Source organism: Lutra lutra, chromosome 7, assembly GCF_902655055.1.
Source record: "Lutra lutra chromosome 7, mLutLut1.2, whole genome shotgun sequence".
NCBI lineage: Eukaryota > Metazoa > Chordata > Mammalia > Carnivora > Mustelidae > Lutra > Lutra lutra.
In genome coordinates, this window is record NC_062284.1 from 100,821,594 (window position 1) to 100,846,922 (window position 25,329).

At 36.4% G+C, this 25,329-nt stretch overlaps 1 protein-coding gene across 2 annotated transcripts; it reads left to right on the plus strand.

The window, feature by feature from the left end:
• Positions 1–2,177: 2,177 nt before the first annotated feature.
• On the plus strand, positions 2,178–24,087 carry PSMC6 (proteasome 26S subunit, ATPase 6). Of its 2 annotated transcripts, XM_047735987.1 has the most exons (14): positions 2,178–2,331; positions 3,324–3,403; positions 3,493–3,532; positions 3,779–3,831; positions 6,652–6,719; positions 7,341–7,455; positions 9,947–10,034; positions 11,631–11,692; positions 11,780–11,903; positions 12,257–12,318; positions 14,356–14,476; positions 14,832–14,912; positions 19,096–19,167; positions 23,585–24,087. In XM_047735987.1, exons 1-14 carry the CDS (start codon positions 2,205–2,207, stop codon positions 23,701–23,703), a joined length of 1,212 nt encoding a protein of 403 aa, XP_047591943.1. In that variant the 5' UTR covers positions 2,178–2,204; the 3' UTR covers positions 23,704–24,087. The 2 variants fall into 2 exon arrangements, with proteins under 2 accessions (XP_047591943.1, XP_047591942.1); XM_047735986.1 differs by lacking the exon at positions 3,324–3,403 and having other exon boundaries at positions 2,206–2,331.
• Positions 24,088–25,329: the final 1,242 nt, after the last annotated feature.

Sequence of the window (25,329 nt, forward strand, 5' to 3'; positions counted from 1 at the left end):
AAATTCTCTCTAGAAAAATATCAGCTCCTGTCCTATTAGCTATCTATCACTGTGTAACAGATTACCATAAAACTTAATGGCTTAAAACAGTGAACACTGATCCTTTCACAGTTTTTGTGGACCAGCAATTCTGGAGCAGTTGAACTGGGTGTGTGACTCAGTCTCTCACTGTGTTGCAATCAAGACTAGGGCTTCAGTCATCTGAAGGCTTCTCTAGGGCTGGAGGCTCTCCTTCCAAGATGGCTCACTCACACTGCTGCTGGCAGGAAGCCTTTCAGTCTCTGATAGAGAGGAGTGCAGTCTTATGGGTGCGTGTAAAAAGGGCACAGGGGGCTCCTGGGTGTGGGTGGCTCAGGCAGTTAAGCGTCCAACTCTTGGTCTTCAGCTCAGGTCATGATCTCATGGGTCATAGGATCCAGCTCAGAGTTGGGCTCTGCACGCAGTGTGGAGTCTGCTTGAAAGTTCTCTAGCTCTGTCCCTTCCCCCACCTGTCTGTGCAGGCTCTCTCTCAAATAAATAAATGAATCTTAAAAAAAAGAAAATGAAAATGAAAAAGAAACAGGGCTGTTCTGGAGCAGCCATGTGAAAGATAGGAAGGTCATCTGAAGTTGGACTTTTACCAGATGGGTGACAGAAAAATAACAAGGGTCAAGGGAGTTTAAAATATTGGTCTGTTATGTGGAAACAACACACCAGTATGTGCTCATAAATATTTATTAAAATGAACCAAACCAAGCTGTCCTTTTTCCCTGCCTCATCCTCTCTACTTCTTAATGTCAGAGGAGATATATTTTGGTATCGTTGGACTAGTTTGGCCAGAATAGTTACAGCTGAGGAGAAGGGACTGTCCCTGCTCAGTCCATCTTCCTTGTTTATTAGCTACTACAATTTTCAATTATACTTAGAAAAACATAATTTTTTTTTTTTTTAGAAAAACAGAATATGATAGTCATGCAATACCCGTAAGATTTTTTCCGAAGAAATTTGAAGACCTCTTTTATGTGACTTTTGGGAACTTAATTCACATAAATTTGCACTTTATCTGTATATGTAGAAATACCTATTTAAACTCAATTATCCAGGGCCACTGTATAAGATCAGATCAAATGGAGTCTGTTTGGGGCCTTTGACTTAGTCTATTGGAACAACAATAAATTATACCCAGGAACAATGCTGGTAAGAGGTACAGCAATGGGGATCTGTTCTGCAAAAATCGAGGTTATTACTACCCTTAAAATAAATAATTTAAAATCAATATTTAAAACACTATTGAGTGCTTACTATGTGCTAGACATTGTGTTAATAGCTATAGGCACATATTGTATTTAATACTATGATGTCCCTATCAGATAGGTACAATTATTATGCATTTTACAGAGATTTTGAGAGATTAAATAATTTGTCTGAAGCACAGAAATCTAAGTTCTGTCAGACTTCAAGTTCCTGACTCAACTTACCTGATCGCCTTTATCTTGTACCCCATATCTCTAGAACCCATCCTCTTCCAGTCTCATTGGCCTCCTTCTGTTCCTAGAAATGAGCCAAGCTCTTTTTCACCTCAACATCTTCGCACTTGCTGTTTCCTCTGTCTAGAAGGTTTTTCTTCACTTTGTTGCTTGGCTGGCTCCTATGTCAGATGCCCTTCTAAATTAGTTCTCCTTACCTTACTCTATAACATCACCATGTGTTATTTCCATTACAGTATTACACTCTGAAATTATTTTTTAATCTCCCCACCAGATCATATCCTTAGTACCTCATTCACTGAATGAGTAAGTGAATAAAATAGCCTACTCCCGTTCCTGAAGGTCCTTGATAACACTATGTTATACCAATAGGCTGTGTTATCCCGATAGTTCACTGGAACTATTTAGAGATATTGCGCATTGCCTACTTCACTGCCATGTCAGTTTATCACAAAGTCAGCCGAGGTTTCTCCAGACAGCGGTGATTTAACAATATCGAGACCTCTCTGGGGACGACCCGGACAACAGCCCTCTGCTCTACCAAGTACGACCTGCAGGGGACGGTGTAGTTGGAGGCCTCCTTCGGTGTACTACGGCGCCGTAGATGAAAGGAGACACAGAGGGGGAGGAGTGGAGTACAGAGGCGGAGCCAACCGGAAGGGGCGGGGCCTTCCACGAATCCGCGCCCCTTGGGAGGCTTTCCTCCCTCGCCCCGCCCCTTCCCCCGCCCGGGCGGCCATGGCCATTCCCGGCATCCCCTATGAGCGACGGCTTCTCATCATGGCGGACCCTAGAGATAAGGCGCTTCAGGACTACCGCAAGAAGCTACTGGAGCACAAGGAGATCGACGGCCGTCTCAAGGAGTGTGAGTGCACCTTTCTTTCCACACAGTCCTATGCCTGGACATGCTTCTGTCTCTAACAAAGCAGAGGCCCTTGGCCGAGCCCGGCAACCGAGCCCCAGGGATAGGGAGGCCTCGGTCCAGGGACAAGGCGCTTTGTCATCCGGCCCTGAGCTTGGGAAACACAGCCTCTTCGGGCGTAGAAATGGCCCAGTCTCTGGTCCAGGTGACAGAGAGACCATCCCCAGATGGAAGTGGAAGAGGACTGGAGGAGGAGTGAGGAAGAAGTGGGCCAGGGATGTTTGCCAGACTGGGGTGCAAAGAGGGCGGCATAGTGAGTCCCGGGACCCAAAGAGGAGTGGAGACTTGGGTCAAGGAAGCTCAAGCAAGAGATGAGACTCGAGGTGCTGGCTTGTTATTGCGGTGGAGAGCCAGAGAGGAGCTTGAAAGAGGAGTCCATCGGTGGATCATAATAACCTTCGTCGTCTTTCCTCCTATTTTGAGTTGTACTCCACCAGGCATACAAGTTTCTCTCACCTCCTGAACTAAAAGGGCGCTTACATTTTTTCGTAGTGCACCTTCACTGAAAAGCCTGTGTGGTTTGATTAAATGGAGAAAGAACCACCTAATTCTGTAGATCACTGCTCTTGTTGACCTTTTTTAGGGTGGAAAGCCATAGAGTAATAATACATGCGGGTGGGTAGCTGAAGAGGGGAGGAAGGGTCTCTTTTATCATTCGGATTTGTAATCTCAAAGAGTGTCAATATCTGTTATGAATGTGCTTGAACAAGTATTGCCAATCAAGAAAATAAGAATTAGGTGCTTTTCCTGTAACATTTCATTTTTAAGCATGTCCCCTACAAGCGGATTATTTCTTCTTTGTGGTTTCATACAATGGATATAAAATATATGTAAAGTAAAAGAGACCGGAATAAACTTAAGTAAAGTGATACTTAGTGACTTAAACTCACTAAGATTATTGTTTAATTAAAAATGTTCAAATTATATTATTTCAGTAAGGGAACAATTAAAAGAACTTACCAAGCAGTATGAAAAATCTGAAAATGATCTGAAGGCCTTACAAAGTGTTGGGCAGGTAGGTAATGGAGTTTGGGGTATAGGGAGTGATGGCAATTTGGTTTTTAGTTATTGGCAAAAAATAATGCTTTTTTTTTCATTTCCCAGATTGTGGGTGAAGTACTTAAGCAACTAACTGAGGAAAAATGTAAGTGGATGGACTGTTAACTAGTAAAGGAAAAAAAGAGTGGATTCCCCTTCCTCCCACCATGAACTTTTGAAATGCTTATTAGTTTAATGATAATAATGAAGGTAGATGATATTCTTGAATAGACTGAGTTTTCTTTCAATTATTATCTTCTTGGAGGACAGAAATAAACCATCAATGTGGATATATATATATTTATTCTTCACTTTCTATGTTTCAATTTGTCCTTTCATTTTCTTCCTCTAGTCATTGTTAAAGCTACAAATGGACCAAGATATGTTGTGGGTTGTCGTCGACAGGTAACACTCTACCTCTGTATAGTGCTTTATAATTGGTAAAAGTGCTTTCATATATGTTATTTCATTCCTGAGGTAAGCAGGTCAAGCATTATACTCATAACTCCTAAAGGTGATTTGTTCAGATATAACACAAAACTTGAATTCAAACCATGGGCATTGATCTGGTATTCTCTATTTTCTGTACTCCTATCACATTGCTTCAGTAAGCTCTACGTATTTAGAAATCTAAGATTTTAGAACTGGAAAATATCTCAGATCATTTTATTTTATTGTCTTTTTTTTTTTTTTTAAAGATTTTATTTATTTATTTATTTGACAGACAGATCACAAGTAGACAGAGAGGCAGGCAGAGAGAGAGGAGGAAGCAGGCTCTCTGCTGAGCAGAGAGCCCCATGTGGGGCTCGATCCCAGGACCCTGGGATCATGACCTGAGCCAAAGGCAGAGGCTTTAACCCACTGAGCCACCCAGGCGCCCCTTATTGTCTTTTTTGAAGAGACTTAGACCTTATCAATTACTTATGTTTTATATTTAAACATTCAGAAATGTTACTCAAAGACTTTTCTGTAGCCTAAGTTGATTTTGTATGAGTTCATTTAGATTAGGATAGGCAAATTGAAATAACTGCCGATTTCATTTTGCTGTCATAAAAAATGTCAACAATGGCTTTAAGTAATTTTAGGAGGCTCAGAAGTCAGTTCATGTACTATCCTATTCTTCAGGAAGTATCCTTAGAACTTTCTTATAGATTAATTGGAAGAACTTTTTCTGAGTGTTTGTCATATCACGAGTTCATGTTTGAAAACATTGATACAACATGGCCGTAGAGTGGAATTTAACCCAGGGACTAAATCTTATCCTGGTATTTTGCCTAGCATATAAGTGGAAAGACATTTTCTAAATCAAAATATTAAATGTCTAGCCTGACAAAGGAGTTCTGTGTCCTTTACAGGGCCTTCTGGATTCCAAAAGTTGGTATTTCTAAGATACTTCATAATTGTATGAGGGCAAGAGAATATTTGAAAAATGGACAAGATAAGAAAAGCTAGGGTATATATTTTCTATACATAAAAATGTTGAAATAGCTTTACATTGATTTTTGTGTAGCTTTTTTCAAGTACTTCACATATTAGCAACTTTTTAAAGTTTAATCTGTTATATTAAAGCTAGTATTTTTGCTTATCTCCACTTCATTTTCATTGGCACTAAATCCTAAATTTAGAGTTTGTTTTTTTTTTTAAAGATTTTATTTATTTATTTGACAGAGAGATCACAAGCAGGCAGAGAGGCGGGCAGAGAGGGAGGAGGAAGCAGGCTCCCTGCTGAGCAGAGAGCCCGAAGTGGGGCTTGGGGCTCGTCGATCCCAGGAATCTGAGATCATGATCTGAGCCGAAGGCAGCGGCTTAACCCACTGAGCCACCCAGGTGCCCCCTAAATTTAGAGTTCTTTATAAAATCCTGTGAAAACTAGTAATTTGTATGATTCTGAAATTGTATTGGCAAGTAGTTTTTTAAACTCTCAAAAATAACTTAATTTTAGAAAAGTAACATCCTGAGTATGAGGTGAATCTGTTGGTTAGATTCTTACTCTATCCAAGTAAGTTACCCTGCCTAAATTTGCCAGTAAGTTGTTCAATATGATTCAGTCTAATATATACTATATTTAGCATAATATCTGACACGTAGCAAAAAGCATGAATGATGATTGCTGGGGGTTTTTTTAGTTTTGGTTTTAGTATTTTATTTTATATTTTATTTTTTTAGGATTTTATTTATTTATTTGACAGAGAGATCACAAGTAGGCAGAGAGGCAGGCAGAGAGAGCGAGGGGGAAGCAGGCCGTCTGCTGAGCAGAGAGCCCGATGCGGGGCTCGATCCCAGGACCCTGAGATTATGACCTGCGCTGAAGGCAGAGGCTTAACCCACTGAGCCACCCAGGCGCCCTGGTTTTAGCATTTTAATAAAAACCTCTAAGGGGATACAGAATGAGTGCATTTCTCCCTTATTTCCTATAGTCAAGTAACATGTTCTTCCCCAAAGCTATAGTTTTTAAAGTAAATCTAAAGGACATATTACCAAAGTAACACTGTACACCTTAAACTTAACATGATGTTATGTGCCAAATTTATTTAATAAAAAATAAATAAAAAGACTTTAAATGAAAAATAAATGAAAGGCATACCTTTAAAATGCTTCCCTTTCCTTCCCGCAAAATGTTAACTTAGAGATTTCTGTATAAATACTTTGGTACTAATTGCCAGTCATTATATTATAGTGCCTAAATCAAAATAATGAGCAAAACTGTATCAGATAGTGAGCCTTTGAAACTAAAATACTAATACTCATTTCTTTCTTTAAAAATAAGGCCTTTTCAGGGCGCCTGGGTGGTAAGTGGGTTAACGCCTCTGCCTTCGGCTCAGGTCATGATTCCAGGGTCCTGGGATCGAGCCCCACATCGGGCTCTCTGCTCAGCAGGGAGCCTGTTTCCTCCTCTCTCTCTGCCTGCCTCTCTGCCTACTTGTGATCTCTGTCTGTCAAATAAATAAATAAAATCTTAAAAAAAAAAAATAAGGCCTTTTCTACCACAAACTTTATATATTGGTGATTTTACATTTCACACTGAGTTGCATAGTGGGCATTCTTTTAAGGGAAATAACTTTGAATTAATTACCTTTATAAGCCCTTCTGTTGGCATGTGTTTATAATCTGATATTAGTGTTCTCTCTGAAGAATGAAAATGATTATTTGGCTTCTAAGTATTATGCTCTTGTTAAAGTATTTCCCCTTTTAAGTGTTATGTAACACTTTGTTTTGTAAAATTAGCTTGACAAAAGTAAGCTGAAGCCAGGAACAAGAGTTGCTTTGGATATGACTACACTAACAATCATGAGGTAGGTTTCTTATTCTATTTATTTTACTTTTATTTTCATAGAGGGAAGATTTTAGCCAAAATACATGCTTCTTGGGGGGTTAGGGGGATGGGGTAACTGAGTGATGGGTATTGAGGACATGTGTGGTCATGAGCACTGGGTGGTATATGCAACGAATGATTTGTTGAACACTTCATCAAAAACTAATGATGTACTGTATGCTGGCTAATTAAACATAATAATTTAAAAAAAACAAAATATATGCTGCTTTTTTTAAAGATTTTATTTATTTGAGAGAGAGAGAATGGAGGGGATGGTGAGGGCCCAGGGAGAGGGAGAAGCAGACTCCCTACTGAGCAGGGAGCCCGAAGTAGGGCTTGATCTCAGGACTCTGAGATGTGACCTGAGCCAAAGGCAGGTGCTTAACTGACTGAGGCACTCAGGTGCCCCCCACCAAATATATGCTTCTTGAAATCAATGAGTATCTTGCCACTTTTTCCCTTTTACTAATTTCTAATTAATGTAAATATATTTTTATGAGACCATCTACAGATGCTTACATAAGCAAGTCGTTTATACTCTCTCTATAGGCTGAGAGAAAATACATCTTATAAAAGAAAAATACATATCTTGTCATTATAGATATTTGCCAAGAGAGGTGGATCCATTGGTCTACAACATGTCTCATGAGGACCCTGGGAATGTTTCTTATTCTGAAATTGGAGGACTATCAGAACAGATTCGGGAATTAAGAGAGGTTGGTAGTATATGCTTTGTTCTCTGAACTTAATAATAAATAGTACTGGTTTTAAGATGCCCAAAGGGAGAAAGAGAATGAAAGTTTACTTTGTCCAAGTAGTGGTTACTAAATATTATACATTTAATATTCTCGCTGAGAGATTAATAGCATTGAATTTCTAGCTATGGAAATTATAGGTATTGTTAATTTGGAGATAATTTGGTGTTGGAAAAGCCCTGCTCTTTTTGTGACAAAAAAGAAAAGAAAAAGCTAATAATTTATAAAATCTAATGCCCATGCCATTTGTGGTTTTGGTTATCATAGGTTACGGGGGTCAGAGCTCTTTTGGGTCATGTGTAATACAGTTTTTCCCATAACCTTATTAATGTTAGCTTCCCGTCCTTAAAGTAAGTCACCTGTGCCTTAAAATTTTTTTTAAGATTTAAAAAAAAAATTTTTTTTAAGTAATCTCCACATTCAGTGTGGGGCTCGAATTCATAACCCCGAGACTAAGAGTCACATGCTCCATGGACTGAGCCAGCCAGGTGCCCCTGGACCTTAAATATTTTATTTGATAAATAAAATAACATTTGCTGCCATTTAAGAAAAATATTGGCTTTAGGGTAGCTTAAACCTTTTAAACTCTTAGGTGAAGTATCAAATGAGGATTTCTTTGCTTTCCTTGGTTCATAACACAGATGGCTTTTTAACAATTTGTTTTTTTAGGTTTATTTATTTATTTTAATTCATTTGAGAGAGAGAAAGAGAGAGCACAAGCAGAGGGGAGAGGCAGAGAGAGAGGGAAAGCCCCACTGAGGAGGGAACCTGATGGCGGGCTCGATCCCAGGAGCTGGAGATTATAACTTGAGCCAGAGGCAGACAGTTAACCATCTGAGCCACCCAGACGTCCCAACCATTCTCTTTAAAGCAGATTTAAAGCATTTTCCTATTGGTTTCATCCTAATATAGGATGGAAATATTTAGGAATGGATGAGAACAGTTATTATGGCTTATAGCATCTGATTTAAGCACCAAGCCAGTAATTTTCAGACATTAGCATATTAAGTTTTCCAGAACTCTTATTAAAGATACAGATTCCGAGGCCCTCTGCATGATTTTGATGCAGTAGATTGGGGGTCAGGACGTAGAAGTTAGCATTTAAACAAGCATTCCAGGTGATTATGGAGCCAAATTATGTTTTTTTTTTAAGATTTTATTTATTTATTTGACAGACAGAGACCACAAGTAGGCAGAGAGGCAGGTGGAGAGAGAAGGAGAAGCAGGCTCTCTGCTGAGCAGAGAGCCTGATGCAGGGCTCGATCCCAGGACCCTGAGATCATGACCCAAGCCGAAGGCAGAGGCCCAACCCACTGAGCCACCCAGGCGCCCCCAAATTGTTTTTGACCATAGTTAAGGAAGCACTAGCATCATTACAAATAAAAGTCTATTCTTACTTTGTAGTTAATGAAAGGGCAGCAGAAGAAGAACGAGTGCTTCATGAAACTGTGAGATCTTGTCTACAGTGATTTGCTGTATCAGCCATAGGAGCAGAATGTCTCTCTCTTATCTCACACACACACACACCCCTACACAACCCACAAAACATGCACATGCAATACTCCTTTCTATCTGCAGACACTAAGAATATTGATTTCTTATACTTTTTGTTTATTTTAATCACACCTTATTTTTTTTGTTTTATTTTAATGACACAACTATTCAATAGAAGCTTATTTCTCAAAGTTACTGGTACTATAAAGAGTTAAATTTGGGTAGTCAAACCCTCAGTTTTTCTATTCTTCAGCTTTCTTTGCTTGAATCAATCTTAGTAGGAGATTGAGAGCAAAATATATGGTTCCTTTTTTTTTTTTAAGTTTATTTTTCTTTCATAATCTACTGCGGGCTTGAACTCAAAACACCAAGATTAAGCATCACCTGCTGTACCAACTGAGCCAGCCAGGTGCCCTGAAATATGATTCTTTTAAGGCTGCTCCAACAAAATGACAATGTGAAAATTTTATATGCCTTTTCTCCTAATGGCAGTTCTAACTTATTCAGTTCTCCCATTTTATAATTATTTTGTGTTGTAGTCCCAAATGCAAAATAATATAGACCATTTTTGTTTTTTCTTTTTTGTTTGTAGTGTGATTTTTCATTGAGGCATAATTTACATTCAGTAAAATGCACAGATAATAAATGTACAATTCACATGTCTTGACAAATTATATGCTTATGTAACCATCACTTCATTCAAGTGTATAGTTAGTTAAAATAGCTACAGACTTTAAATTAGTTTTTACCTAATTAAAAAAAATCTTAAATTTATCTGAAGAATAACCTCTAATATAAATGGCTTTATATTATATATATTATATATATAGCATGGAATTCTAGATCTATTATGAATTATAACGTGTATATCTAACTATACTGTTATTACACTTAAAGTATTTTAAAGCTTATCAAAATCTTTACCGACTTTTTAAGAAACAGTCAACTTCTTTTCTAGGTGATAGAATTGCCTCTTACAAACCCAGAATTATTCCAGCGTGTAGGAATAATACCTCCAAAAGGCTGTTTGTTATATGGACCACCAGGTTAGTGTTGAATTATGTCTGACCTACTAATAAATGAATGATGGAATGAAAAAGTAAGGTGAAAATTTAATGTGGGCTATTCCACCCTCTACTCTCTTCAGAGTAAGAAAGGAATACATGATGTCTGTCTGCTATTCTCTCAGATATGCTTAGTCCTCTTTGCTTCATAGGATGTGCATCTTAACATGCCGTATGATTCTGGTGCATTGGTCCTGTGTGGTTCACAGACCTCTGGCTGTTCCTGAGACACTTTCAGGGAGTCTGCAAGGTCAGACCTTACTTTGATAATATTTAGGACGTTAGTTACCATGTTCACTCTGTTGACTTCTGTGCTGATGGTGCAAAAGCAGTGTGGGTAAAACTGCTCATGCTATGGCATGGGTCTGTTACGTCAGTGGCATGAAATGGTACAAGTAGTCATCGTGTTATTGACTGTTCATACTTGCAGTATTTAAAAAAAAAATGTGAGTTTCACTTTTAGATGTTCTTGTTGAAGCCGTAAAAATTATTTTTATTAAGTCCTGATTTTTGAATAACGTTTTATATTCTATGTGATGAGATGGGAAATACATGTAAAGTACTTCTCTTTCATCCTGAATAGGATAGTTATCTCTAGGAGAAGCACTTGTGCCTTGAGTTGTCAGCTGAAATAAGCTGCTTTTCATAGGATATCATTTTTACTTGAAAACATAATTTATAGACATTCTGTCATTGTCAGACTGGTTTTTGATTATTCAGATTGATTATTGCTTATCCGGCAAACATTTTTTCAAAAATGAATGTAGTTAGCCTGTTATGTTAAAAACAACTGACACCATTTGTAGCCAGTGATAAAATTTGAGCTTTCAGGTGAAAATTAGATTTTCAAAACTTATATCTGACAGCTTTTAAAAATTTTTTTAGAAAGAAAGTGCGCATGTATAGTGAGTGGGAGGAAGGGCCGAAGGGAGAGAGAAAGAGAATCTTAAGCAGGCTCCACACTCAGCAAGGAACCTGACACTGGGCTCCAGCTCACAATCCTTAGATCATGACCTGAGCTGAAATCAAGAGTTGGACCTTAACCAACTGAGCCAGGCACCCCCATCTGAGAACTTTCTGATGTTAATACTTTAAAGATGAGATGAGATTGGTAATATTAATAAATTTGGCTTTTAAATATTATATAATGAAAAATGCCAACATTTGGAAGATTTTCATAACTCACTGAACCAGTAGTTTTCCAAATAACCAATAGTTGGTGTTATAATATCATGCATAGGTAAAAGATGCATTCATTACACAGGAGAGACCAGTGGATGTAACAGACTAATAATGTAACAGACTTCTGTAGTGTCTGTAAATTGGGTTTGATATATTTTTGAAGGTACGTATTCAGCATGTTTAGAATTACAAGGGATTTTTTGAATAAAATTTAAAATTTTAATATTGAAAGTTGAAATGCTTTAGAATTTTAAATGGGAAAAAAAGAATTTTAAATGGAAATTCTCTTTAGGATTTAGCTTTCATTTTATAAAATTTACTGGCTGGAGGATAACCTAAAAAGGCTTTTGAAAATTTGTTTTGCTTTCCATCTAATTAGGGCTTCTATCATTTTAGGCACAGGAAAAACACTCTTGGCACGAGCTGTTGCTAGCCAGCTGGACTGCAATTTCTTAAAGGTAAAGGGAAGATTCTTTTTGTAGCTGTTGAAATTAAATTTTATTTGAATTATCTTATGTTTACCTTAATGTTTTTCCTTTAATCAGGTTGTATCTAGTTCTATTGTAGACAAGTACATTGGTGAAAGTGCTCGTTTGATCAGAGAAATGTTTAATTATGCCAGGGATCATCAACCATGCATTATTTTTATGGATGAAATAGATGCCATTGGTAAGAATAACACCTTTTAAAGTTTATTTTGAACTTTTTTTGAAAGTGTTAAGAAATTTCTTAAAAATCTAAAGGAACCCCCCCTTCATCTATAACTGCAAATTGTGTGAAATAGCAAAATGAATTAAAGGTTACTTTAAAAAAAATTCTTAAGAAAGTTTAACCAGTTTTAATTTGACATCGACAAAATGAGAAATGTCGTATCAAAATCAACTCTAACTTCATCAGTATAATTCTTACTATTTAATTTTTATTTTAATGTTTTTAACTCCAGATACTGTTATTCTGTTATCTTAAATGATGGTTGTAGAGGAAAAGAGTAACGCATTTGAGTTTCCATATCATTATTTTAGGTGGTCGTCGGTTTTCTGAGGGTACTTCAGCTGATAGAGAGATTCAGAGAACTTTGATGGAGGTAATATTTGGTAAAGAGGGTTTAAAAAGAAGCCACTGTGTATTAAATGAAAACACTGGGTATTTGAAGGTCAAAATGTGGTCAGTGGTTTACAAGAAGAACACACTTAAGGGGTGCTGTGTGGCTCAGTTGGGTGAGCATCCAACTCTTGATTTCAGCTCAGGTCATGATCTCAGGATTATGGGATCAAGGCATAAATTGGGCTCTGTGCTCAGTGGGGAGTCTGCTTGAGATTCTTTCCCTCTGCCCTTCCCCGTGCTCACATGCTTTCTCTCAAATAAATGAATAAGTCTTAAAAAAAAAAAACACTTAAGTATAAAGTTTGAAAATATTGTCAGGAATAAACACATTTCTGTACCACAATCTCTAGTAAGAAAATGTCTGTTGCAAAGTAATAGGAGTAGTTACAAAATTCTATATGATATATAGGTATACTACTCCATGTATTTTGAGCACACAAGCCATTCAGATATTTAAATTGTATATTCTTCTGATGTTCACATTCTGTGAACGTGGTCTTGCACTTGTTTCATTAAGACATTTTATAAGTAATTGGGGCGCCTGGGTAGCTCAGTGGGTTAAAGCCTCTGCCTTCAGCTCGGGTCGTGATCCCAGGGTACTGGGATCGAGCCCCACATCGGGCTCTCTGCTCAGCGGCGAGCCTGCTTCTTCCTCTCTCTATCTCTCTGCCTGCCTCTCTGCCTACTTGTGATCTCTGTCAAATAAAATAAATAAAAATCTTAAAAAAAAAAAAGACATTTTATAAGTAATCGACATACTAAAACTAGTGGCAATAAGTGAGTTATAATTATGAATGAGGCTGCTCTAAAAATCGCTAACACTTTTCCTGAGAATAAGAGGAAACTAAATTAGTTTTGATAATTGAAGAAGATGGATGTTGTAATATTAGAATGTACATAAAGCGTTTCCCCACTCCAAATTCTATGAAAGTGATGGCAAGATCCCAAACGTATTTTTCAGCTTCTACGAAGCTAGGTAGCATAAGTAATAGTGTCAAATTCCATCTCAGTAGGGGTAGTTGAAAAGGACTTTTCATAAAATATAGTGATCTGCTGAGAGTATATACAGCATTTTCAAATTCTATACTCCTGGAAACCTTTAATTGAGGTATTTTGAAACAACACGGATGTTAGTTTTGTTGTTGTGTTGTTGTTGTTGTTTTTAAAGATTTTATTGTTTATTTGTCAGAAAAAGAAAGGGAAAGAGAGTACAAGCAGGGGGAGAAGCAGGCTTCCCACTGAGCAAGGAGTCCAATGCGGGACTTGATCCCAGGACCCTGGGATCATGACCTGAGCCAAAGGCCCATGCTTAACCGGCTGAGCCACCCAGGCAGCCCACATTGATGATAGTTTTATACAAGTAACTGATATGTTGTCAGCTCTCAGATATTTTGGAAAAGAGATAGACATATTGTTAAGCTAGGTATGTTTTAAAGAGTTTGTTGAATGCAATTAGGTTTTTAAATATTCAAGAAAGCTTTAGTAATTGAAGGAAATATGCTTAGTGTCTCAGTATTTCTATGTGTAGTGGAATTATTTGAAAAGATATGTAATAGATTTATTATCAGATTTGTGGAAATGTCATTGTACCTGGTTTTCTGAACGTAAATTTTATGTTTGGCATACCATAGTACTGTATATATTAGATTTTATTAGTAATGTTTTTAAAAGTAGCTATGAAAAAAAAATTGAACATTGGAAATCAGCTCGAAATAGTTTAATTTTATAATACTTGACTAGATGGAAACCTTGCAATTTATTAAAACTTTTTGATAGCTATAACAAGTTACAGTTATGTGTTCAGTAATGTGTCTTGGAACTTCCAAGGCTGGAAAACCCTCTACCTTTATATTAGAGAAGGAAGAGAGAGTCCATCAAATGGTCATTCTGGAGATGGCATGCTCTCTGTAGACAATGTATTTCATAGTATTAGAAATATAGAAGTTGTGTACTCTCTATTTTTCAATGGGATGTTTTGTAAAAATCTGTCAATGATTTTTATTTATAAATATATTAGTTATTGAATCAAATGGATGGATTTGATACTCTACATAGAGTTAAAATGATCATGGCTACAAACAGACCAGATACACTGGATCCTGCTTTGCTTCGTCCTGGAAGATTAGACAGAAAAATACGTGAGTTAAAGTTCTTCACCTGCTGTGTGTTCTCTTAGTGTGTGTCCACTTCTCTTTTCATATCTCTTCCTCACCCCCTACTTTGTTTAAAATCAAAAAACCTGGGCACCTGGGTGGCTCAGTGGGTTAAAGCCTCTGCCTTTGGCTCAGGTCATGATCCCAGGGTCCTGGGATGGAGCCCCACATCAGGCTCTTTGCTCAGCAGGGAGCCTGCCTCCTCCTCTCTCTCTCTGCCTGCCTCTCTGTCTACTTGTCATCTCTGTCTGTCAAATAAATAAATAAAAACTTTAAAAACAAAACAAAATAAAACCAAAACCTGACTGCAAAAGAATTTCTTAAAATTTTTTATTTTCAGATATTGACTTACCAAACGAACAAGCAAGATTAGACATATTGAAAATCCATGCAGGTCCCATTACAAAGCATGGTGAAATAGGTAAGGAAATAACCATTTTATGTATATTTACATTTCGTAAATGAAGCAGAATGCTAATAGATATCACTGATAGTCTACCAAATCTGGTTTCAAATTCAGCAAACATGGAGATCTTAAATTTAGCTAATATTTATTGAGCATCTTTTGTACGTTAGGAATTGTTTCAAGTGCTAGGGATATAGCAATGAACAAAACAGACAAATGCCTGCCTTACAGAACTTACATTATTGTCAGAAAAGACAGACAAGGTCAGTAAAATGTTTAGTATATTAGATGGTGATATATGCTATGGAAAAAAATAAAGCAAGAAAAGAGAAATAGATAATGCCAGGAGCCAGAATGAATGGATACATTTTTAAATGGAGGTGAGGTGCAGGGAGCAGAAGGAAGACTTACCAAGAAGATGATTTTTAAGCAATGACCTAAAAAGGTGAAAGCACTAGGTGTAGATAATTTGGGGGGAAATGATACAGAGGGAATAGCAAGAGAAAGACTTTGAAGTAGGTGTATGGCTGGAACATTCCAGGAGTAGCAAAGATGCCAAGGTGTCTATGGCAGAGTAAATGGGACAGTGGTAGCAAGAGAAATCATAGAAGTGATGGGAATCAGATTGTATATAGCCATATTGAGGTCATTATGTAGGAACTTCTGCTTTTAATTTTTTTTTTTTGGTCATTGAAGGATTGTGAGCAGAGCAATGATAAAGTCTTACCTTTTGTTATTTTTAACTTTGTAGTGTCAAAAATTAGAAATGCATACAACTTGAGATAAGAGTATAACAAACTTCTAACCCTAGGTTACTCATCCCCTACCCAGCTTTAATAATTATTAACTCTTGGCCAATCTTGTTTCATCTGTAATCTCTTTCACCTCTTATCTTCCTTCTGGATTTCTAAAAAGCAAATCCCAGGCATTGTATTGTTTCATCTATAAATATTTTGAAACTGATGTTAAATAAGATCATTCTGGTTGCATCTAGAGGGGCGAGGATAGAAACAAGAGGATTAGTTAGGAGGATATTTTAATAATCCAGAAAAAAGATGGTGGTGTGGTCCAAGGTAGTACCAGAGTCTTAAAATAATGAGATTCTGGACATATTTTGAAAATAGAGGTGACAGGGCTTGCTAATGAATCAGATGTGGGGTATGAGCTAAAGTGAAGAACCATGGAAGACTTAGATTTTTGACTCATGCTAATGGAAAGATGGGGTTGTCATCGATTACAATGGGAGAAGACTGGAAAGATTTGGTTTTATAGGGAGAATAAGGAGTTTGATTCTGAATATATTAAAGCTAAGATGTCAATTCAATACCAAGTAAAGATGTTGATTAGTAAATCTATATGCATCAATAGTTTATTGGGGGGAGTCTATGCTGGTGATGTAATTATGGATAATAATAGTAAAATTTTTTTTAAAGTCTTAAGATTAGGGTTGCCTGGGTGGCTCAGCTGGTTAAGCGGCTGCCTTCAGCTCAGGTCTTGATTCCATGGTCCTGGGATGGAGTCTCGCATCAGGCTCCCTGCTCAGTGGGGAGCCTGCTTCTTCTTTCTCTGCTAGGTGTTCCCCCTGCTTGTGTGCATGCTCTCTCTGTCAAATAAATAAAATCGTTAAAAAAGATAAAGTCTTGAGATTAAATGAGATTTCCGAGGAAGTAAATATGGATAGAGAAGAGGTTCAACAAGTGAGCTGGGATAATTTCAATATTAAGAAGTTAGGATGAACCATCAAAGGAGACTGAGAAGGTATAGTCACAGTGGGGAATTAAACCAGGAGCTGGTGATGTCCTAGAAGGTAAATGAAGGAATTATTACAAAAAGGGGGTAATTCCCTGTTAGATGCTGACAGAGGGTCAGATAAAAAGACTTCTGAGAATGGACCTTTGAATTTGCTGTGTGGAGATTATTGGTAACCTTATCAAAGCATTTTCTTTGTAGCAGTAAGAGTAAGAGCCTACCTCAGATGGGTTTAAAGAAGATTGTAGGGAGAGGCTTTGAGTTCAGACATTTTTTTCAAGGTGTTTGCTGCAAAGGGGGAAGAGAAAAAACTAGCTATAGTGGAAATGGAGATAAAGATTTGGAGGAGCTTTCTTTAAGGTGGAAGAATTTACAACATTTTTTTAATGCTAATGTGAGTGATCTAGAAGAGAGAGAGAAATTGGTGATGCACTTTCCTTGAAGAAAGGTTGGCCCTGTATATGAGCATGGACTTTGCATTTATGAGAATAGGAGGAAAGGCAGAGTAAATAGTTGCTAATGATGACAGTATCTCATATATGTCAAAAACTTGTACAATTTTTCTTCTGAATACGTTTATTTTCTCAGTGAAGTAGGAAGCAAGTTCAGAGTGAAGATGGGGAATTATTGTTAGACATTTGAGGACAGGGGAGAAATGATAAAATCGTTATCGCCAGAAGTGAGATGCAGTCTAGGATAGAGGTCAGCAAACGATTGCTGTGGGCCAAATTCTATCTGCTTTCTCTTTTTGTAAGTAATGTTTTATTTTAACAGCCACTGCAATTTGTTTATATATTGTCTGTGACTGGTTTCCCACTACAATAGCAGAAATTAATAGTTTTGACAGAGACCACATGGCCTGCCTAAAATATTTACTGTTCAGCTCATTATAGAAAATTTGCTGACTCTTTGACTAGGGGTCATTATACTGTTCTAGTATAATTGCCATGCAGCTTTACCCTTAGATGCTAATGGTCCAAAAATGATTAAAATTGTTGGTTATTGCCTCTCACTAATTTCCTCATTGCTTATATGAAAAGAGTTTTGAGCTGGAAAGACTAGGCTAAGCTAGGGATGCCAATTTGTAGATTTTTTTCCAATACTGAGTTCTTGCTAGATACCAAATACTGTGCTAACCTTGGGAATCCCTGCTGTCAGGGTGCTTACATGAACTTAAATGAAAATTAATGAATATCTGTCCAATTTCAAATACAGATTGACATACTGCAGATGGCTTGACAAAGGTGTCTCATCAGAATTACACTGTAGTAGCCCATGCTGTCTCTTATTTCTCTCCTTATTCTATATCGAGTCCATAACTGCTATTCCAAACCAATAGCCCTTTATTTCAAGTCTATCATGTGGATAAAAAAGTCGTATAACCATTACTGTTAACATAGATCTGGTACCTCACCACTTGGAGCTTGCATAGGAACCAGAAAAGCTAGCCATTTAAAATAGTTGTTTACATAAATAATGAATCTTGAAACACTAAAAAAAATAAAATTAAATTAAGAAAAATAGTTGTTTAAAATATATGATTAAAATATGATGAGGGGTGTCTGGGTGGCTCAGTGGGTTAAAGCCTCTGCCTTTGGCTTAGGTCATGATCCCAGAGTTCTGGGATCGAGCCCCACATTGGGCTCTTTGCTCGGCGGGGAGCCTGCTTCCCTCTCTTTCTCTGCCTGTCTCTCTGCCTACTTGTGATCTTTATCTGTCAAATAAATAAATAAAAATTTAAAAAATATAAAAAATATTTCTGATGATCAGTTTTGGTGTATTTTATATTAATGCACTAAATTTCATTTTGGTTAATAGCTGGTTCTGAATATTCTAGGTTTATTCAAATCAAAGATTTGGTTACAGTTTTTATGAGTCATGGCTTCACAGATAACTCAAGTTCACATATCCAAGTTCACATATCACATAACTGTTTCAATGCGTAGAAACAGGTTAAGATGCTTTCAGGTGGGGCGCCTGGGTGGCTCAGTGGGTTAAGCCGCTGCCTTCGGCTCAGGTCATGATCCCAGGTCCTGGGTTCGAGCCCCACATCGGGCTTTCTGCTCAGCAGGGAGCCTGCTTCCTCCTCTCTCTCTGCCTGCCTCTCTGCTTACTTGTGATTTCTCTCTGTCAAATAAATAAATAAAATCTTTAAAAAAAAAAAAAGATGCTTTCAGATATTGATGGTATTTCTTGGTTTTAAAGTTTCAGAAGTTAAGTATTTCTGTTTAGTACTGGCTTAACAAAAGCATAGGTTTGGTTGTTAATATTGTGGAGAACTTGCTAAATATTATGGAGGAATGTTAACAGATAGATGCCTAGCTGATCAAATTCAGAGCAAGCTCTGCAGTTAAGTTTTCCATATGGGCATAAATCAAGAAAATGTCTATTTATTTATTTATTTATTTATTTACTTATTTACTAACTTCCAGTATTTTTTCCTAAACAGATTATGAAGCAATTGTGAAGCTTTCAGATGGTTTTAATGGAGCAGACCTGAGAAATGTTTGTACTGAAGCAGGTATGAGTTTAAAGTGCAGTGATTTTGATTTGTTTAATTTGCTAAAAATGTGTTTGGGTTTATTCAATAGCAGAGCCTGGGCTTTGCAAGGGTATGTGTGCTTGGATTTTTGAGAATTGATTCCAAGAAGCAGGAGAGAACAGGCAAATGAGTTGGAAAGAAGCAAAGCTATAATAAGGGTGCACTACTGAGGTAGATGCTGTAGACGGGGGGATTTGATTTGGTGAGACCTCAGAGAAACATACTGAATGCCTTCCAGGATTACTTGGCTGAAGTATGGAGACTGGAGCATTTATTTACCAGCTCTCATCCCCCATGACAATTTGCCCCTGGGGATGTTAACTCCTTTACACTTACGGATGCCTTAGGGCAGAATGTGGAAAGACCTGCATGTGATAGCATGCTGGCCCCCTGAAGTAAGTCTGGGACTGTACAGAACACTCTGCCACACCTCTGGCTGAAATCAGACTGGGCCAGCACCCGAAGTAATCTGCAAAATGGATAACATGTTTTCTCATACTAGTCCGTTAATAATAAGCTTTGTAAGATTGATTTATGAATTTTCTGATCATGTAACTTGTATAAAATGTAATTTTTTTTTTAAGATTTTATTTACTTATTTGAAAAAGAGAGAGAGAGAGAATAGGCAGGGGAAGGGCAGAGGGAGAGGCAGGCTGAGAAAGGAGACTGACCTGGGGTTTGATCCCAGGACCCTGGGATCATGACCTGAGCCGAAGACAGACATGTAACCTACTAAGCCACCCAGGCACCTCAGATGTTACTGTTTTTTAATATATTTTTTCTATTTTTATTTTATTTCTGGTACCAGGTGGCTTTAAAACCATAGATTCCTTTAGTCTTTGTCTTCCATACAGAATCTTAAAATTAAAAAAATTAGGGGTGCCTGCGTGGTTCATTTGGTTAAGTGACTGACTCTTGAGCTTAGCTCAGGTCCTGATCTCAAGGTTGTGAATTTATTATAGTAATAATTACAAAATAATTTTTGCAGTATTTATAGTTACTGTCATACGTTGTGGGTGAATAGTTTTTAAGTATACAGATGTGATTTCCTCTTGTTTTTATATCACCTATAGCCTTATTTTAACATTTCTTATAAATTAGTGTTTATTTTATTTTTTTCAGTGTTCCAAGATTCATTGTTTATGCACCACACGCAGAGCTCCATGTAATACGTGCCCTCCTTAATACCCACCACCAGGTTTACCCATCCTCCCAGCCCCCTCCCCTCTAATAGATTAGTGTTTAAAGGTGTTGCTCAGACATGGCTTCTCCATAAGAGTATCTTCATGGGTATACTGTGACTGAGTATCTGGATCAAAAATCTGCAGGTCTCCATACACATCAGAGTAAATCAGAATCACAAAGACTAGTATAGGGGCACCTGGGTGGCTTAGTGGGTTAAAGCCTCTGCCTTCAGCTCAGGTGATGATCCCAGAGTCCTGGGATCAAGTTCCGCATAGAGCTCTCTGCTCAGCAAGGAGCCTGCTTCCTCCTCTCTCTCTGCCTGCCTCTCTACCTACTTGTGATCTCTGTCAAATAAATAAATAAATAAAATCTTTGAACAAAGACTAGTATACAGAAAATGTTGTGTGGTAAACTTGCATGTGGCTGTAACTACTTGGAATAACTTAGGACATTCTCTTTCCAAAATCTGTACTGGACCAAATTATTATTAGAGTACTGTTTTGGTAAAATTGGAATCCAAACAGAAGCAATGTCATAATCCTAAAGGTTGATATCATCAGATTATGATACTTGCTTTTTTCACTTTTTTTTCCAGTTTTATTTATTTATTTTTATTATTTTTTAAAGATTTCATTCATTTGAGAGAGTGAGCGAGAGGGAGAGAGACAGAGAGAGCACAAGGAAAGGGAGGGAGCAAAGGCAGATGGAGAAAGAGAAGCCCACTCCCTACTGAGCTGGGAGCCCAACATGGGGCTTGATTCCCAGGACCTGAAGATGTGACCTGAGCCTAAGGCAGATGCTTAACCATCTGAACCAGACGCCCTTTTTTCAGTTTTATTGAGAAGTGATTAACATATATGACCACATAAGTCTGTGTACAGCATGATGCTTTGATTTACATATATTGTGTAATGATTACCACAAGAGCTCAGCTAACATTTATCTTCTCATAGAGATACAATTAGAAAAAAGGAAAAATAGTTTCTCTTTATAATAAGAACTCTTAAGATTTACTGTTTTTCCTATATATCATATAGCAATATTAGCAGTAGTCATGTTGTGCATTACATCCCTGGTACTTATTTATAACTAGAAGTTTATAGCTCACATATTTTTTAAAAAGTTATTTTTATGGGGCGCCTGGCTGGCTCAGTAGGTAGAGCATGGCAACTTTTTGTCTCTAAATTGTGAGTTTAATTCCCATGTTGTGTGTTGAGCTTACACTAAAAAAAAAAACAACCCCAAAATATATATATATATATCGATTATATATAATTATATATAATAAGTATATATAATAAATATATATAAATAAATAAAAGAATGTGGTATTTCCAGTAAAGAGCTATAACTTCTGTGTGGATTATAATTTTAGCTTTCTAAGTGGCCTGGGACGTTCATATTTGTAGACACTGAAATTCTTTGGTTTTCTTTTTATTAGACTTTATTAGACTTCAAGCCTTTTTTGCTGACATATCTTTCTGTAATTAAAAATAAACTTGATTAAAAAAATTAAAAAAAAAACTTGATTCAGTTATAGTTGTCTTTTCCATTCAAATCCTAACATTATTGTCCTTTTTGGATTAGAATGTATCTCAGATTCAATCATTCATTAAACAATGATTTGGAAATAGTCATATGCACAGAGTTTGGAAAAATAACTTTCCTATTTTAGTTGTAGCCTTCAAAACAGGTTTTGTAACTTCACTATTAAAAGACTAGAAATTTCCATTTACCTGATTTCTGAATACAACATAGAGTGACTATTTCAAAGACTATATAGAAATCTTAAGAGGAAAGATAGAAATTAACCTTTGAAATTTTCTATTCCACTGATGGTAAGTGAAAGTCAATATAAGCAGATCTTCAATGAAAATATTAGTAGGATTCATTTAATTAGCAGATAATGAAAACTTACTAGCTTTAGCTTATCATGAAATTAGGATTGTCACAAAATCTTGAGCCCATATCCATGATATACCTAATGTTTCAAAACGCACACACACACACACACACACAACTTTCAGTCCTTTGTCAAGTAGTATTTGACAAGTAACTTGTCAATAACTTGAGTTTTCCAAGTTTGTGATATTTGAATATCAAAGTCATATAAAAATGTTTGTACATTAGTCATATAAGAATATCAGTTTGTAGATAAATAAGGTAAATTTTAATATGTGAATAGTGGCATTGGTTTTTGATACAAAGCCCAGTGTTGACTTTCTTTAATTCCTATAATTCCTATTCTCTAAGCTTTTGATTTTTAACAAGGAAAGACCATCAAAATTACTGGAGGTGTTTTGTGTTTTTCCAAACCATACTTGTGTTCCCTCCTTCCAGGCAGTTGTTGCCTGTTAAGAAGGTACTGCTTAAAAATGTGTTTTGTTGATAGTTTTACTTTTGCTTTTTCAGGATGTCATTGGATACAGGGACTGTATGAGCTAGATTTTTAGTATCCAGATAGTTGTCTCGTTGATGTCTAGCTTTAGGTTTGGAAAACAATGCTTGCTGTAGTTAAGGAAATTAATTGAACAATGATGGTTGTTTTTAACAAATTAGAGCTACTGGGTCAGAAGTGGTAAATTTAGGCTTCTTCACATTTACTTCGTGGAATTACTTAGTTTTCATAAAAAACTTTTTTTTTTTGAGATATAATTGAACAAATAGCATTATGTTAATTTCAGGTGTACAGCATTATTTGATATTTGTTTTTATTGTGAAATGACCACTACAATAAATCTAGTTAACATCCATCACCACATGTAGTTAAGACGATATTTTTTTCTGGTACCTAGAACTTTTAAGATCAACTTCCAGCAATTTTCAAATACACAGTACAGTTTTTTTTAAATGATTTTATTTACTTATTTGTCAGAGAGAGAGGGCACAAGCAGGGGCGAGCAGCAAGCAGAGGGAGAAGCAGGCTCCCTGCTCAAATCCCAGGACCAAATGTAGACCAAATCCCCAGGACTTTAGGATCATGACCTGAGCTGAAGGCAGATGCTTAACTGATGAGCCACCCAGGCATCCCTACAATACAATATTATTAAATCTAGTCATCATGCTATATATTGCATCTCTAGGACTTATGTTATAATTGGAAGTTTGTGCCTTTTGACTGCCTTCACCCATTTTGCCCACCCCCCCTTAGTTTTCTTTTGAAATCATTCACATATTATATATAGCAGTCATGTTGTTTTATTCTCCACAGGTATGTTTGCAATTCGTGCTGATCATGATTTTGTAGTACAGGAAGACTTCATGAAAGCAGTCAGAAAAGTGGCTGATTCTAAGAAGCTAGAGTCTAAATTGGACTACAAACCTGTGTAATTTACTGGAAGGTTTTTGATGACTGCATGACAGATACTGGCTTAATGTAAAAATAAAGTTAAGGAAAATAATGTATGTATTGGCAATGATCTAATTAAAAACATGAATAAAAGTAACTATGAATAACATTGTAAAAATTAGTAATTCAGTAATTCTACTTTTAAGATTGGTACAGAAGAAATTTGTATGTTTGTTAATGTTGCATTTATTGCAGCAAAAGTTATAAGACTATGTTAAAGCTTTTCGTATTTGCTGTGTGAGCATTTTGTAAAACATTGAAAGTAGTTTGAAATAGTACGAGAGCATTTCTTATGACTTATTTTATATCATTTGTTTTCCTCATCCTGAAAAGTTGAATAAAATCTGTTTGATTCAGTTCTCCTACACAAATTTTTGTCTTTTTTAAAAGTACATTTATTGTAGTTCTTTAGGTTCTTTAGTAAATAAACTATTTAATAACCAAAATGAATTTTATTTAGATGATAAGTTCTGAATTTTAAAACTGTACCCACATTCAGTGTTCCTAAGAACATGTTGTTATACAAAGCATAGACATGTATGTTTATATCAATAATGGAAGGTTTTGTTTACTTTTTACTTACTATGATTAGGCTGTGTTATAGTTAATTGGAAAAGTACATGCACATCCATAACCTTTTTTTAGATTATTATTAAAAGTAATTGCTAACAAATGTGACTTGGTTTTCTTGATTTATGTGAGATGATTGTTCCCTTTTTAGAATGTTAAGGTCTGGACACTCTTCCAAGAAAAAGTCACACAAAAATACACACAATTTTTCATATACTAAAATTAAAGATTTATTATTTCCCAAGTTCACCCATTGACTCTGTAGGTATCTATGGATACCGAGCTAAGAGTGTCTGATGTAGGGGATGTTGATGTCAGAAATGTTCAAAGCAAAAGTTCTGTTACCTACACACAATTCTTTCTGTATCATGTGGAATTAAAGCCTTAACAGATTAAAATAGGAAATCACCATTGGGCATCAACTGAGATCTTATTAATGGTGCTATTTAAAAAAAACCAACTTGGCCTCAGTTTAATAAACACTAAAGAATGTGTGTTAATATGACATTGATAATTACACATTCTTCAAATTAAAAACTTAACTAGCAGAGTATTGTGTGTCTTTTTATAACTTTAAAAGATAGAGAACAGTTTACATAGTGGTAGAGAAAATGGAGCACTCAAGCTAACCATCTAATACTCAAATTATTGAATAGTTCTTTTTCTATGTATGTTGGCAGTGTGTTTCATAAAAATGACAATATAAAAATAGTAGGATGTTTGTCAAGCGGGTCTTGGTCAAATATCCATGTGATTCTTTCAACTTTATTCATTGTAATTAACAATTTAGTTAATGACTTTCCCACCTTTCAACTTTTTTTTTTTTTTAAAGGATCGGTTTGGTGTACAAATTTTCAAAGTGTGGATTCTTTCGTTTGGTTTTACTCATTTGTTTACAAAAGGATAACAGTATCTCCCTCAGCCCAGAGAAAGTATCCTGTACCGCCACCCCCATTTACAATATAGTATTAACAAACTCAACTCGTTTTTAAAAGATACTGAAAGCCATGTAGTTTATTAATATATATAATTATATA

Excerpts from the sequence above, each read along its gene's own strand:
- PSMC6 (XM_047735987.1), top strand. The coding sequence starts at position 2,205 with ATGGCCATTCCCGGCATCCCCTATGAGCGACGGCTTCTCATCATGGCG. Across the intron at positions 6,720-7,340 it reads ACTACACTAACAATCATGAG|ATATTTGCCAAGAGAGGTGG; the intron begins GTAGGTTTCTTA and ends TTGTCATTATAG. Across the intron at positions 12,319-14,355 it reads TTCAGAGAACTTTGATGGAG|TTATTGAATCAAATGGATGG; the intron begins GTAATATTTGGT and ends TAAATATATTAG.